This window comes from Gossypium arboreum, chromosome 13, assembly GCF_025698485.1.
Source record: "Gossypium arboreum isolate Shixiya-1 chromosome 13, ASM2569848v2, whole genome shotgun sequence".
NCBI lineage: Eukaryota > Viridiplantae > Streptophyta > Magnoliopsida > Malvales > Malvaceae > Gossypium > Gossypium arboreum.
In genome coordinates, this window is record NC_069082.1 from 118724766 (window position 1) to 118740412 (window position 15647).

General features: G+C 34.1%; 1 protein-coding gene across 4 annotated transcripts; it reads right to left on the minus strand.

The window, feature by feature from the left end:
• Positions 1 to 434: 434 nt before the first annotated feature.
• LOC108464139 (probable inactive leucine-rich repeat receptor-like protein kinase At3g03770) lies at positions 435 to 6883 on the minus strand. Of its 4 annotated transcripts, none has more exons than XM_053023918.1 (10): positions 6689 to 6883; positions 5705 to 5824; positions 3966 to 5441; positions 3752 to 3885; positions 3294 to 3534; positions 2589 to 2794; positions 2429 to 2478; positions 1854 to 1965; positions 1083 to 1368; positions 435 to 788 (listed from the first exon to the last, which is right to left on the minus strand). In XM_053023918.1, the coding sequence occupies exons 3-9, from the start codon at positions 5338 to 5340 to the stop codon at positions 1096 to 1098; spliced, it is 2391 nt and encodes a 796-aa protein (XP_052879878.1). In that variant the 5' UTR covers positions 5341 to 5441; positions 5705 to 5824; positions 6689 to 6883; the 3' UTR covers positions 435 to 788; positions 1083 to 1095. The 4 variants fall into 4 exon arrangements, 3 of the variants coding, with proteins under 3 accessions (XP_052879878.1, XP_052879879.1, XP_017619744.1); XM_053023919.1 differs by having other exon boundaries at positions 6564 to 6709; XM_017764255.2 differs by lacking the exon at positions 6689 to 6883 and adding an exon at positions 6564 to 6660 and having other exon boundaries at positions 5705 to 5855.
• Between the last annotated feature and the right edge of the window lie 8764 nt (positions 6884 to 15647).

A 15647-nucleotide genomic window follows, 5' to 3' on the forward strand; every position in this document is an offset into this window, starting at 1 on the left:
CCAAAATATCATCCGCATAATCGGCATAGCCAATAACCCATAAATCATATGGAAACTATCTTAAACAGCTCCCACCAACATCATATGGAACCGTCTTAAACGGCAAGAGAGTAGGCACTCCCGCATTCAATTATGAGTTCCATATTTTTCAACACACCAACTATGACACCAAAAGATTTCGTACACAAAAAAACATGTTGCAGCTATACTCACGTGGATCCAGGTGCTGCATTCTATGCAATTTTACCTTTTTATAATCTATTTTGATCCAAGTTGTTGACTTCTTTGAATGTTTCGATTCCCAAGTTTGGGTTTTTGCTGGTTTCTTGATGTTGAATTCAATTCTTTCCTGTAATTTTAACCGTCAAATGTATCTTTATGAATAATTTGCTAGCACATAACCTCGGTACGTGCTTATCCTGTGTTACAGAGAATTGAAATCAATGTCTTCATTATATATATATATATATGAAAGATCATACTCTTGTACTTATATCCGAGCTGGACACGAGGAAAACAAGCATAGACATTTTGGTTCAAAATTTACAGCTTTGTAAGAAACTATACATTATTTTGATTCTCACATGAAGAGAATAGAGTGCTTAAACTTTCCGAGACTTTGCTTGGTAAAGAAGATAGAAATAAAACAAAGTAAAATTACTTTGGTCCAATGGTTAAGTTCTGAAACTTCGTATTTTATACGAAACCATCAGATTAAACGCTTTTCCAACCCTTTGTCTTCTCTATCCTCCCAAACAAACCAAGGGTTCCTCTTGTGTTGCCATATCCTGCACACAAGATTTTATGTTTTCAGTTGTTGCCTGGAAAGTAGTGATCAATCTCGTTTAAGTTTAAAACAATAAGAGACCCCTGATGCTTCTCTCATCCGAATCTGAGTATCATAGTTCTATGTGTTTTTACTTGAAAAATAAGAGGGAAAACAAAAGTTGTATCACCAAAAAACTTGTGGTTTCAATTGTTAAAAACAAGTCACAGATTTCAAATTCACATTGACAGACTCTAAATCACTGCAACAAACGAGTTTAACAACTTGATAACAAAAATTCCATAGGTCGAAATACCTGAAAGTTATCACTAATGGAAGGCAACAGGGAGGTTTGCAGGTTGGGAAGGAGAGCCGCCAGGAGAACTGCTCCGGGAATCTCCACGCCATGCGTCCTGAACAGCAGCAAATTGCAAGTTCCACATCACGTCCTCAACAGAAGGTCTCTCTGCAGGGTCCTTTAGCAGACATCGGACACAAATTTCCATCATTGTTTTTAATGACTGATCCGAGCAAGATGTCTGAACTGCTGGATCAGCTATGCTTCTTCTAGTTGCGTCATCGGTTGCTACAACTGCTAGTAACTGCACAGGATTAAAGAATAATGAGCTAAGGATGCGTTCATCAGTCTGTACAGTCTGGGAAGATAACTCAGCATTCTTTCTAACTGATGCTAGGAAGAACCTATCACAATTATTTTCCGGCCGCTTTGTAGTTTTTGAATAGATCGTCTACTAAGCACGTGTTATTCATGATTTTGCATCAATCAATGTGAACTCTACTTCATCTAGAAAAAGGAAAATAATGCAGAGAAAGTTAGAAGCTATCATATCATGGTAGTATAAATTTCCATTGTAGCTTTCTGCGATAAAGCAGAGAAAAGGAAATAAAAGGTTTCTTCTTCCTTTTTTTGATCCCTTCCATGATTTACAAACCATTCGCTGACCTCCTTATATATATATATATATATATTCACGAGTTTCGGAATTTTATGAGTGTCTATCACAAGTATACTGTATTTTATTTTATTGTTGTGATGGTAAATGGAAGAATTAAGACTATGATTTACCTGATTTTTAAGGATTTCGACTTCACTCTTGGCTTTTGATGGCCTCCCTAGAATCATTTCTAGTAAAATCACTCCGAAATCATAGACATCAGCCTTATCTTCATAACTTGCCCTGTCAAGTAACAAAAACCAAAGGCAACAGTTTAACCAAACATCATACTTTAGATCCTCCCAACACGAACTTAAACTCGGTAGTTATGTTTTCCGAACTCAGGGGTAAGTGTTAGATATGGATATATGTCCGGCATGAGTATACTTGTCAATAGATTTTCTTCTCATACAATTTAGATATAGATTTTCTTGCCATGAATTTTACATTTAAACAAATCATATACAGATAAAGACGATTAGGATAGTTGTTTATGAGAATCTGACAGGTTGTTTATGTACTAAAACATTTTGACTTGGACTTGAATGTAGACTTGAGTATGGATTAGACAAGATATGCATATAGGGCCTTTGGAGGATCACATCCTCGGGAAGGCAGAGCAACATAAGCATCATAGTCATTTTAGTCAAACAATTTCTGTTGATAACTGCATAATTTCCGCATCATACAGGATGTCATTACGAACCTTGTTCTGCTACTCGAGTCTTTTGGTAGAGCAGAAGTCCTGTGATCTACCTGCGAGAACAAGTAGCGGCAAGTATTATCTCAAACCATTGATTTCAAGGAAGAAAAAGCCTGTACAGTGTGAAAATATCTGTTTTGAAAAAAAAATTCCTTGTTCATACCTTTCCTGCACTCTCTGCTAATAAGGGCAGGTTGTAACTACTAATCTTAGCTACAAGACTCTGGTCCATCAAAACATCGGTTATTTTCAGATTATTTGAGTACACGCCGGGCATGATCCCCGTATGCAAAAATTGGATGCCCTTTGTGATCCCTATTGCAGCAGATATGCGTTGCGGCCATGTCAGTGATCGTCCGGCATGTCCTTCTGCCAACCAGAATGTCAGTTATGACAGTCCATCCAAAATAAAGAATGAAGTTTATAAAGTAAATATTTGGGTCTTTCAAGATGGACATCAAGAAAACGAATTGTTGCATTTATGTCTCTATATGAAACGGATCGGATACTGTTGCCAATCACTCATTTCATAACCAAGCTAAACATTTTGTTCTTTCATAACATGCTTATAACAGTGTTGTTTCTGTGTTTGACATGGGTTACAGGGATATGACCTTCCAAATATATGAGAAAACTTAGAGAAAATTAAGTTGCATGCACGTATCTGACAGTGGCACGCACCCGAGTCTGAGTAGCATAGGCTATAAATGATCCACATAAACAATCAAAAGGTTAAACTGAATTTATCAGGCCAAAGAACAAACAAATATAAATTTTCCCTATACAAGATGATTCATGTGTGTGGTCACCTTAAGATGCAGAGAACAATGTTCTCCCTGGAAAACTTTACAAAGAGTTTTGGAATTACCAGATATCCAGCTCCTTAGAGTGCCATTTGGCACGTATTCGAAGATGAGAAATATCCGGCTGACACTCGAGTCATCCAAGTAGCACTCAAAGCAGTGACCAAGAGCACTGACTAAATGTCGATATCTTAATTTTGAAATCAGCTCTATATGGTGCATAAAGCTTTGAGTGCTATGGCTTTTCTTCATTTTCAGGCATCTAATGGCCACAAAGGTGCCATCTTTCAGACGACCCCTATACATCTGAATCCGTAAAAGCAATGAGTTAAAACATTTTAGAAAGGAGTTACCGGAGAAAATGAAAAAAATATATATTTTACAATTATTTTGGATTTAGATAATAGGAAAAAATACAACCAGAAAATAGAACATCATGAAGCTCTTAGGTGGGAAAAATCATTGGAGTAAATCTACTGCTGCAAGACAAATGTTTCAGGTGAAAGTTAAGCATATGACGTACCTGCCCTTGAGAACCTTCACCCATGAAAGCAGTTGTGTCGAAGTTATTCGTAGCATCCTCGAGTTCTTCTAGTGCAAAGGTTCGATAAGGTGGAAGTCCGAGTGCTCCCAGCTTCATTGTTTGAGATATGTACCCTTCAAGTAGCCACAAATTATATTATTAGATTGGAATTGTTGTAGGTAACTAGAGAAAAAGAGACCGAGAGAAGTCTTACTTGCATCGGATAATAACTTGGATGTGTATGCAATTGATGCTTTCTCGGAAATCAATCTTGTAGTAGGTTTATTGATTGTCTTATATGCATTCAATCTCCTAACAAATATGAAAATGAGACCCAGAAGCACTATTCCACCAATGATTCCTCCAGTTATGCCGAATGCAAGAGCAAATTTTGAAGGTTTGGACTTCTTACTATGAGGTAAGATTCCCACAGCTAAGGCTTCATTTCGACAGAAGGGAAGTGGATGTTGGTTTTCTTTTCCGGTTGCGAGGCAATTCTGTGCATACAGGAAAACTCTGTCCTTAGAATCTGAAAGACAACTGGGCAAGAGTCCAGTCAAAAGGTTCGAGGACAAATCCGCAAACTTGAGTTCCACATTGCAACTAGTATTCTCAAATAGCATCCCGGTGAGTTTGTTGTCTGCAATATTCAAGTAGGTAATGGAAGGTAGGGATAACAATGACGAAGGAAATGGCCCAACAAATCGATTGAATGACAGGTCCAGCCATTGAAGTTCGTAAAATGAGTTCAGTTCAGTAGGAATGGCAGATCTGAACCTGTTCTTTCCCAGTACAAGGCGAATCAACTTGTTGCCAAGCCGAGGAAACTGAGGTCCAAAAGCATTATCTTCGAGATCAAGCTCTTGAAGATTTGTCAAACTGCTAAGATCAGGCAGTTCCCCTTGGAAGTGATTATGTGAAAGAGCAAGGACTCTGAGATTCTCCAAAATGCTAAAAGAATCAGGCAAAGAGCCATTGAATGAATTATTCCTCAAACTCAGAACAGCCAAAACCGGAAACGAACCTAGCCATTCAGGTAGCCAACCTGAGAACATGTTATCATCAAGTATGAGTGTCTGGAGCGTAGTTACATCGGAAAGCTCATGAGGGATGGTTCCATATAGTAAATTCGAAGTCATATTAAGTATTTCTAATGATGACAAACGCGCAATTTTACCAGGCAACGGCCCCCATAAACCTAGAGAGACCAATGTAAGGACTCTCAAATCAGGAAGCTTAACAAGTGTTGTGACAAAGGAATCCATGGAAAAGTTACTAGGTAACGAAGGAGTTCCATCATTTCCAATTACATGCAACTGAGTTATGCTTTCTTCGTAGCATACAACGGTTACTTGGGAGGTAGGTTCGGCATTGCAGAAGTCGACCGAATTATTCCAGCTACTTAAAACATCAGGATAATTCAAAAGCAGCTGAAGTCTTAAAAGGGTATGAGTCTGGGAGGATTGTAGTTGCTCTGATTGATCGATTAAGAGCAAAATTATGCCAAGAACCACGAATGCGTGATACTTGAATCCTTTAGCCATGGGAAGTATATATAGAACCAACACTAAGGGAAAAGCACTGAGCATTCAAGGACACTAGAAAATCAGCATCAGTTGCTGAGATAACATCAATTCAAAATAGTTGTAGCTTGTAACCATCAGTCACTGAAGCTCACATGGAGGAAGCTCTGCAAACAGTATCACAATCGTAACATTGGGAAATGAAATGACCTCAAAAAAAAAAAAAAAAAAAACTGGGATTTGAAGTCTAGCAGAAAATTATCCTTCTAGTAGAGATATTCAGCAGTAAAACACTTCCAACATAATCTAGTCCATAAAAAATTGATTATTTCTGGAGGACTAACTTGTTCAAATTTATTTGTATAAACATGTTTAATGTAGTGGTATTTTAAGTACTATAACTTAGTTTCAGAGATTATAAAAGGAGTACCCCTTGAGAGAGAAGACTGAACAGAATCCTGCTCAACTGGTGATGCCTTGCAAAAACAGCATCTCTTTCTTCTAAAACTCCTCAATAGGTAGGTGAAGATATATTTAGAGCAGAAATTGCCTGGTGGAGGAGAGCACTTGAGAGTTTTAAACTATTCACAAAGACCAATTTAAGAATTAATAATTATGACTTCAAAATGAAGAAATTCCAAGCCAAAATCCCTAAAAGAATGCTCCCCAGAATATAACTTAACTTCTCAAAGTAAACTTAAATCAAATTCAGAATATGGACTTTCACTTGCATTTCACACTTCACCTGTTCAACCACACTCAACCCAACCAAAAACCCACTTCACTTTGCTTATTATTTTTTAATATTTCAAAACTGTACACCCTCAAAACTCTTCCTTGACCACACAATAAAACAAAGGAAGAAAACCCCAAAAAAAACTTTAACAAATATCAGCCAAACAGTCACTCAGGGGCCTGTGGATCCTATTTGACACATTTTAGAGAATTTCTTGTTTTCCAAAACCTGTGTCAGTTTCAAGCAAAGACAAGAGAGTAACACGGGTTCAAAAGAAACTTCGCAAACAGCCAAAATTTTCACGCCAAGCCTAACCTGTAAATCCTAGGAACCGACATTTCAAATTTTCTTTTTTCAAGGAAAAAAACTAAAAGACACCAACTTGGGAAATTTTCACAAACAAGCTTCATACTCTTTCAAAAGCCTTGTTTTTGTTCCTTCCCCTCAAAGGGTCTAAAGAGAAGCCATAGCTGGACTCAAAACAAAAAAGGAAAAAGGAAAAGAAAAGTAAATCCTACAAAAAGATAGAGAAAAAAAGAAAAGAAAAACAAACCCTTTATTCCCCACAACTCAGAATTGCCATTCAAACAAGTTTCGAGTTAATCAAAGTTGTTGGATAATTAATTAAAGGAATTATGTCTTAAACAAAAACATGTTAACCAGCAGATTAGCACTAACATGTAATGTAATGTAAGGTTTCGCTGTCAGGGTGGGGGGTGAAGTTTGGGTTTCAATGGTGTCCTGTCATGTATTTTGAGCCATTGGTCCCACTTCTTTTCCATGTTTCAGTCTGTTAACTTTGGCGCCTTTCTTTTCATTTTTTCATTTTTGTTTTTTTCTCTCTCAGCTGCTTCGTCACTGCAGCTTGGACTTTGTCGGTAGTATGGTGTATACCCATTTGCACTTGTTAATGGCTTATGTCGGATCGTATTGTATTTTAAAATGTTTTAAATATCTTCTACTCATGTTTATTCTTTTATTATTATATTCTTTTTTTATTATTTTTAAAATATAATTGTTGTTGTAAAATAATTTTCATTTTTCAATATTAAAACTTCAACAGAAGCAGAAAAGTAAAAATGTCTAATTTTGTTTTCATAGAGTTATTATATATTTTTTAATAATATTATTATAGGTTTTAATTCTTAGAATTAAGGATACCCTTTTCAACCCATAAATATACTCTTTTTTATATAATACTTAGAATTAAGTATAATCCCTCCTTACCTATAAATAAGTGAATAATGTACTTCCGTGCACTCGAATCTAATTACTCCTGCATTAGTAATAATGTGCATGTTAATCTCCAACCTATAAATAGGAGGATAATATATTTCAGCATACTCAAACTCACTTCTTTCTGTATTGGCAACAATACTCATGCTAATCGAGCTAAGATTCAATTGACATAAAACTTTTATATTTTAATTTGGCTAATTTTAGTTCTTTAATTTTTTTTAAAATTTTGAAATTTTAAATTCTACTATTAGTCTCATAAAATGCACTAGTTGTGTACTTAATGTCTATTCCCCAATTTGATTCATTTCTTTTTGAAAGAGAATTTGATCATTTTTAATTTTTATATATTTTTTTCAAATTTGAAGTTTCAATTTTGACTCAAACAATGATCGTCAAATTCATTAATTAAAATGACATAGTTTTTTTTTCAAGTGATTTATGAAAGGTTTAAGCACCTGTACTCTTTATAGATTTAGAATTTAGTCCCTCTAGTTTTAGTTCAAGGTATTTAGTTTATTTATTTTACATATTTCAAAATTTAAGTTTAATTGTGAACACTGCTAAATTTCTTTTGTTAAATTCAATATTATTACAACTGAAAATTTTTTTATTACATGACTATCAAGCAATTTTTTTTTTAAATTTCAAAATATTGCACCAATAAGTTTAACAAAATAATTTTAAGGGTAAATTACACCAACAGTCACCAAACTTTGGGGTAAATGACAAAACAATCACCTAAGTTTCATTTCAGTCACTTAACTTTCAAAAAGTAACAAAACGGTCACTAACGTTATAAAAAAGTGACAAAACAGCTACTAACTAACAGTTACCGTTAGGGTATTAACGGGATTGTTGACGTGGCAAGTTAACCGTTGATGTGGCAAGTTAACTTGCCACGTTGGTTACGGCTGATGGGTTTGGGACGGGTTTAGGGAAAAAAATTGAAGGGTTAATGGGTTAATGTTTTAGGGTTAGAAATAGATTAGCTTTAGGGGGATTTTAGGGGGGAACGAAAATCTATTTGGGAAATTTTGATCGGGATTTGGGGTTTTTTAGGTTTTAAACTAAATTGAAAATTGATTTGGGGTTAGAAATCGGTTCAATAATCGATTAACAGGGTATAAGTTTTAGGGTTTAGGGTGGTTTATTTTGTTTAGGGAGAAAAGAAGACGAACCGGAAGTTCTTGATTGTCAGAGACAATGGGCAGTAGAAGGGAAGCTACCAGTGCTGTTACATCTACTTTAACGGGTAAGTTCTTGCATTTAGTTTTAAATTTTTTGGATTTCAATGCTGTTATTTCGATTTAGGGTTAATTAGGGATATTTCAATTTCAAATTTAATTTCGATTTTGATTTTGCTTTCGATTTCTATTTCGATTTTGATTACAATTTTGAAACACTCATTGATTCTGATTTTGATTTTGATTTCAATTTCGATTTCAATCTCAATCTAGGATTAGAAGTTGATTTTGATTTCGATTTAGATTTCGATTTAGGGTTCTTTCGATTTCGATTTTATTTGTTATTAATGTGCATGACAGATTAGGGTTTGGTTTTTTAAAGTTTATGACATATAATGTGTACTGTATTGTGTCTGCCATTGTTTAAGGTTATTTCGATTTTGATTTTAATGTGTTTGTATCTGCCATTGTATGAATGCCATTATCAAACTGATCTTTATTGTGTGTATCTGCCATTGTTTGTATCTGTCATTATATGAATGCCATTACCAAACTGATCTTTATTGTGTATATCTGCCATTGTTTGAATGTCATTATCAAATTGATGTTTATTATGTATATCTGCCATTGTTTGTATCTGCTATTAAATTATACATTATTAAACTGATGTTTATTGTGTATATCTGCCATTGTTTGTATCTGCCATTAAATTATACATTATTAAACTGATGTTTATTGTGTATATCTGTCATTGTTTGTATCTGCCATTAAATTATACATTATTAAACTGATGTTTATTGTGTATATCTGTCATTGTTTGTATCCAGGCTCCTATTGTTATTTACCTTCTTTATTGTACTGGTTATTGCCTATTTTTGTCTGCCATGTGCATGAAAAAAATGGTTGTGTTTGATTAAATTAATTTTTGTATTGGTTGTTGTCGGCCATGTGCATGACAGAAGTGTTTGTATTAAATTATTCGGTATTTTGTATTGGTTATTGTCTGACAAAAATGGTTAAAATGTTTGCCTATGTTGTCTGCCTTTATTGATGAGTACTTTGTTTGGCAGGTTTAATTGATGACAATTTTAATGAGAATGAAGAAAACATGTCTGGTAGTGATGTGTTTGGTAGTGAAGTGTCTGGTAGTGATAGTGATGCATCTGAAAGAGTTACTTTAGATGGTTTAAACATGGATGGTATAGGAGTAGATGAACTGTGTGATAGTGATGATTCTGGGAGGTTAGATAGTGCACATGGATCTGACTCAGATGGCCAAAATTGGCCTGAGTTCAACCTAGAGAATGACATGAGTAATCCTAGACTTGAGGTTGGAATGTTATTTAAGTCTAAACACAGTCTAAAAGAAGCTGCCAAGCAGTATGGTAGGTTGAATAGTTATTTTATTAAGTTTCCCAAAAATGATTTAAGAAGGTTAAAGGCAGTCTGCAATGAAAAATATTCTTGGTTCATATGGGCTTCTAGGCTAAACTCTAATGACCCTACTAACTAGACTTGGCAAATTAGGAGTTCAAACCCTAACCATACTTGTTCTAAAGTCTATAAAAATAGGAATGTAACCTCAGCTTGGATAGGTGAACAGTATAAAGAAAAATTCATTGCCGATTCTGATTATTCTTTGAAATCATTACAGCAAGATGTCAAAAGAGATTTTTGTTGCTTGGTCTCACTAACCAAATGTAGGAGGGCTAAACTTAGGGCATTGGAATTAATTGAAGGAGCTCATAAGGCTCAATATGAGAAGATTTATGAGTACTTATTGGAGGTTAGGACCCAAAATGAGGGAACAACAACAATCTGTTATTTGGATAACAGATTGTTTCAAAGGATGTATGTTTGTTTGCAGGCATGCAAAGATGGCTATAGGGCTGGTTGTAGGAGGATAGTAGGTTTAGATGGATGTTTCTTAAAGGGCTACTATGGTGGCTACTTGCTTGCAGCTGTTGGGATAGATGCAAATAATGGCATCTATCCACTTGCATATGCTGCTGTCAAAAGTGAAAACCAAGCATCATGACTTTTGGAAGCAATATGTATGTTGTTTCCTAATGCAGAAACAAGGCACTGTGTTAGACACCTACATTCTAATTTCAAGAATGCTGGTTTCTGAACAAAGGAGCTGAAAGATTTGCTTTGGAAAGCTGCAAGAGCAAGCACTACAAGAGAGTTCAATGATGCCATGGATGAACTGAGAAAAACCAATCACCATGCTTATGATTGGTTGAAGAAGAAAAACCCTGCTCACTGGTCAAGGTCTCACTTCTCAATTAGGAGCCATTCTGACATGTTGGTGAATAATCTATCTGAATCATTTAACAAGGTAAATCCCAATGTTTTATGTTTCTTACTGATCATTAGTAATTCACTAATCATTTATGTAGTTTATGGACAGATGATACTGGAAGCAAGAGGTAAACCTATTCTGACCATGATGGAAATAGGAAGGACCAAGATTATGTTACTTATTGTCAAGAAGAAAGAAGAAGCTGACAAATGGAAAGGAACTTTGTGTCCAAAGATCAAGAAAAAGCTGGATGTAAATATAAAAGATTCATTAAGGTAAAGATTCTTTCTAATGCCTATATTCTGACTTAATGTTGCTGATATTGTTGGAAAGTTATTGACTTTTTTTAATATGTATGCAATGATTATTGGTTGGAGAGTTGTTGACTATTTTTTAATATGCATGCAATGATTGTTGGAAAGCTGTTGACTATTTTTTAATATGCATACAATGATTGTTGGTATGTTGCCTATTTTTTAATATGCATGCAATGAGTTTTTTTTATAATATGCATGTAGTGACTGCTTTTTTAGGGGGGTGTGTCATTGTATATTTTAACCAAGCATGCTCACTGTTTTTTAGGTGTATTCCATCACATGCTGGTGGGGACAAGTATCAGGTTGAATGTGGTCCAGGCAGCCAGCATGTGGTGGACTTAGTTCAGAATTCCTGCTCCTGCAGGAATTGAGATCTCACTGGCATCCCTTGCATGCATGCATTAGTTGTCATTCATGTAAAAAAATGAGTTCCCAGAGACCTATGTACAAACCTGGCACACCAAGCAAACCCAGATTCAAATTTACTCCAACTTTGTAAGTCCAGTAAGAGGTCCTAAACAATGGGCCTCTTTGTCAAACATGCTACCAATACTACCTCCTCCACTAAGAAGGCCACCTGGCAGACCTACTAAAGTGAGAAGGAAAGAACCTAATGAACCACAAACAACAGAAAGGTTGAGCAAGAGAGGGGTGGAGATGAGGTGCAGTAAATGCAAAATAATAGGCCACAATAATAGCAGTTGCAAAGGGGAAGTTGGCCAAAACATTCCAGTAAGTAATTTGCCTTAACTTATAATATACTTCTATCTATGAATTTTTTTTGTTTTTCACATTTCTTTTATTCTTGTAGGTTAAAAGACATCAAGTTGGTCTCCGAACCCAGCAAGAGGCTACCCTAAGTTAGCAAGAGGGTACCCCAACTCAACAAGGTACCCCAACTCAGTTACCTACTGCCCCAACTCATCAAGAAGCTGTTTCAAGATAAAAGCTCCCATTAAAGAGAAAATCAACCACAACCACTGTTAGATGGATGCCTTCTACTCAAGAGTCATCCATGACAGACCATTGATGATGATGTGAACAGACTGCATTTTGTTAACCTTTTAAAACTATGTAAATTTGCCTACTACTGATTATTAACTTAGGCAGATAATTTTTTGGGAAATTTGCCTATGATTGCTACTGTTGATAAACTTAGGCATAGTCACTGAATCTTTTTGTAAATTTTCCTACAATTCATATCTATTCAATTGTAATGAATTGTAGGAAAATTTGGCAATATTTTGCCCCTTTTCCTTTTGTAAGCAGTTCTGATTTGGCATATTGGCCTTAATATATGAGCAATTTATCATCTTTGTTTGTTATCCAATGCTTATCTTTTCTAACTAGCACCATGTATACCAACTGTTAAATTTGTATATCAATTGTTATCTTTTCTAACCAAAGACCATGTATACCAAATGTTAAGCAATTTGTAAACAACAACATGAGTTGGTTAGCTATGTATACCAATGACCATTTTTAACTCATGTTAAGCAACAAAAATATTCCAACACAATTTGTAATCAACAAAATTTTCCATTTCATTCAAGTGTTTGTAAACAACATGAGATGGTTAGCCATGTATAACAAATGACCATCTATACCACCATAAGCAATAATTTACCAACAACAAAATTACAAAACATAAGTTGGTTTTCAATTAACATAAAATGATTTTTAAAGTTTTGAAAACAAAGAAACAAGAATAATTACAAGCACCAAAACCCGGTTCTTCTCTCCTCTTCCTTGCATCCTTCAATGTCCTCGCTTTTTCAGAAGACCCAACAACACCATTCTTGAACGAGGCGTCAATGGTGGATCAAACCAGCTGAAAAATCGACATGGTTTTCGAAATCGACTGTCGAATTTGTTACACCCAAAAAACCTCCTACCTGGGTTGTCATTGGACCAAGACATGCTTAATTTGGCTGGGTCTCCACAAAAGCACACCGGAATCACTTCAGGCATATCCATTTTTCCTCTTCTCCTTCTTCTTCTTCTCTTCCTACTTCTCTTCTTCTTCTTCTTTTTTCCAAACCCTAAAATGGTGCTGGTACTATTATTAAAGTGTTAGTAACCGGCCAGCTAGACTTAAGGTTGACAACTAGGACTCCGTCACCTGCCACGTCACTTTACTGTGACGTCTGTGACGGAAAACGGAAAAAAAGGACCGTTTTGTTACTTTTTGAAAGTTAAGTGACTGAAATGAAACCTAGGTGACTGTTTTGTCATTTACCCCAAAGTTTGGTGACTGTTGGTGTAATTTACCCTAATTTTAATGATATTGACAATTGAGCCTCTATTGTGAAATTTAAAAAATAGAGAATAGATTCCTAGAAACATGTGAAAGTATAGAAACTTGGAGTTTTTTTTTTTTTTTGGTCGAAAACCGAACTAGATTCATAAAATATTAAAAGAGTCAAGCTCAATACATAAAACAACCATGCTTACCGACTAGTAATTGAGTCTCCAAGCATTTATGAGGATTATTACAATCAGTAAAGAACATAAAAGACAAGACACCATCTGAGAGAGAATTACATCTTAAGTTACTCTCTAAACGAGCAAGTGCATCAGCGTATTTGTTCCCTTCCCAAAAAATATGGGACAAAGGTCTAGCAATCAAAGATTACCAGAGCATTCTGCACTCATTAACCAAAGGGGATAAAATCAAATTAGTAGAATTATTATTAGTCATTAAAAAAAATAGCAGTGATGGCACCAACTTTAATCTATAGGTCATTGATATCAAGTGATGTTGCTAGTTGGGGCCCATTTTTGAGTGCCCACAATTCAGCCTGGATGTTACTAGCACAAGGGACATATCTATAGGAGCTAATTACTCGATTCCCTTAGTGATCTCAAATTGAGTACACCTGCTCTCATCTTTCCCAGGTTATCAAGAGTCCAACTATCGATATTGGGTTTAAACAGGTCCCTAGGAGGTTTCCAATGATTAATATACAAGAATTAAATCCATCATTTTAAACCAGTAATAAATAATTAGATTCGTGGTTAAGGGTTGCTGGGATTAATGTTTAAGCATGGTTCCAAATTGAACCAAGTGTACAGTACCCGTCCAACTCTTGCTTGCATTTAACTTCAATAATAAATTCGTCTTTTCTTAGGAATAAACTTTGTATTTTTAAGATTCAGTTTGTTCCATTATTATATAAACTGGTGACACTGTCACAAATAGACCAACCCAACCTATTTTATAATTCAAAATTTACTTCATTTGTCATCACAAGCAGGGTAATGTCATTTGAATTTTAAATTTTTATAGTTATATATAAAATAATATAATATTAAGCTAAAATGAATATTTAATATCAAAATAAAAATATTATATATTTAATTTTCCTAATTCAATCATCTGATTTAATACATGATAAATTTTTTATTAATAATTTTATCTTTGAGTTGATTTTATATTAATTTTGACAGCTATTTTAACCCACTATTCATTCTTGATTTGGCAGATTATCTTAATCTTTTGAGTTGGTATCTTGTATATGTATCATAATTGAATTTAAATAAATTGGATATTATATAAAATTTAACACTTATTTGGGGGTCGTATTACATCATTTTCTAATCATATCAAAATTTGCATTGAATTATTTTAAATATGCCACCTTTTTAGTGTTTGAAATATTCTGTGTACCTTAAACTTGAAGGCCCCCCTTTTAACAGCCGAAAGCCACCCCACACATGGCCTACTTCAAAGCCCACCACTCTCTCACTTCAATCTTAAAATCATAAGATTTTAATTAAATTTATCAAATAAATAATCATTAATCATCATATAAACCTAAGGAATTCGTAAAATCAACATTTAAAAAAAATCATTGCCCCATTATTGAACTTGAAAAAGGAAACCATACTTCTTTCATGTTTGTCGATAATGAAGAATATTAAATCGGATTTGCCTATACATCAAGAATTTATAGGTTATTCAATATAATATAATATGTTTAATTAGAGTTTACGATGGAATTTTGATATTTGAGAATATCTAATTTTGTTTGAATTAAAATAATATTTGAATTTAAATATTTTAATTATTATCTGTAATGAATTTTAAATTAATTAATGCAAATATTAAACTTTAGATATCCGTTATTCAAATTTATTTTATTTTTGTGAATATATAATAGATTATAATTTGAATATTGAATTATTTTATTTTTAAAACTTTTATTTAAATGGGGATTCAAATATTTAACAAATAATTTAATTAATATGGATTTAGACTTCTATATTAATATTCAGATTTAATGTAGACTATAAATTAATTTTAATTTTAAGACAAACCTGATTCAAAATTTATATAAAAGAAAGTTGTATTTGCAAGCCAGATAGAAGGCATATTTGTGTAAAAGTAATAGATATATTAAATATTTGAGCATGTTTGTTTGTTTAGGGTTAAAGTTATAAAGAAGAAACAAGGTGGTTTTTTAAATTTAATTGTTGGGGGAAAAAACCCTAACTAACTAATTAAATAAATAGTCAACCTCAATATGTTTGTTTAGTTGACTAAAGGTTAAGCTTTCAATTTACTTCACATTATATTTTCAAGACACAGA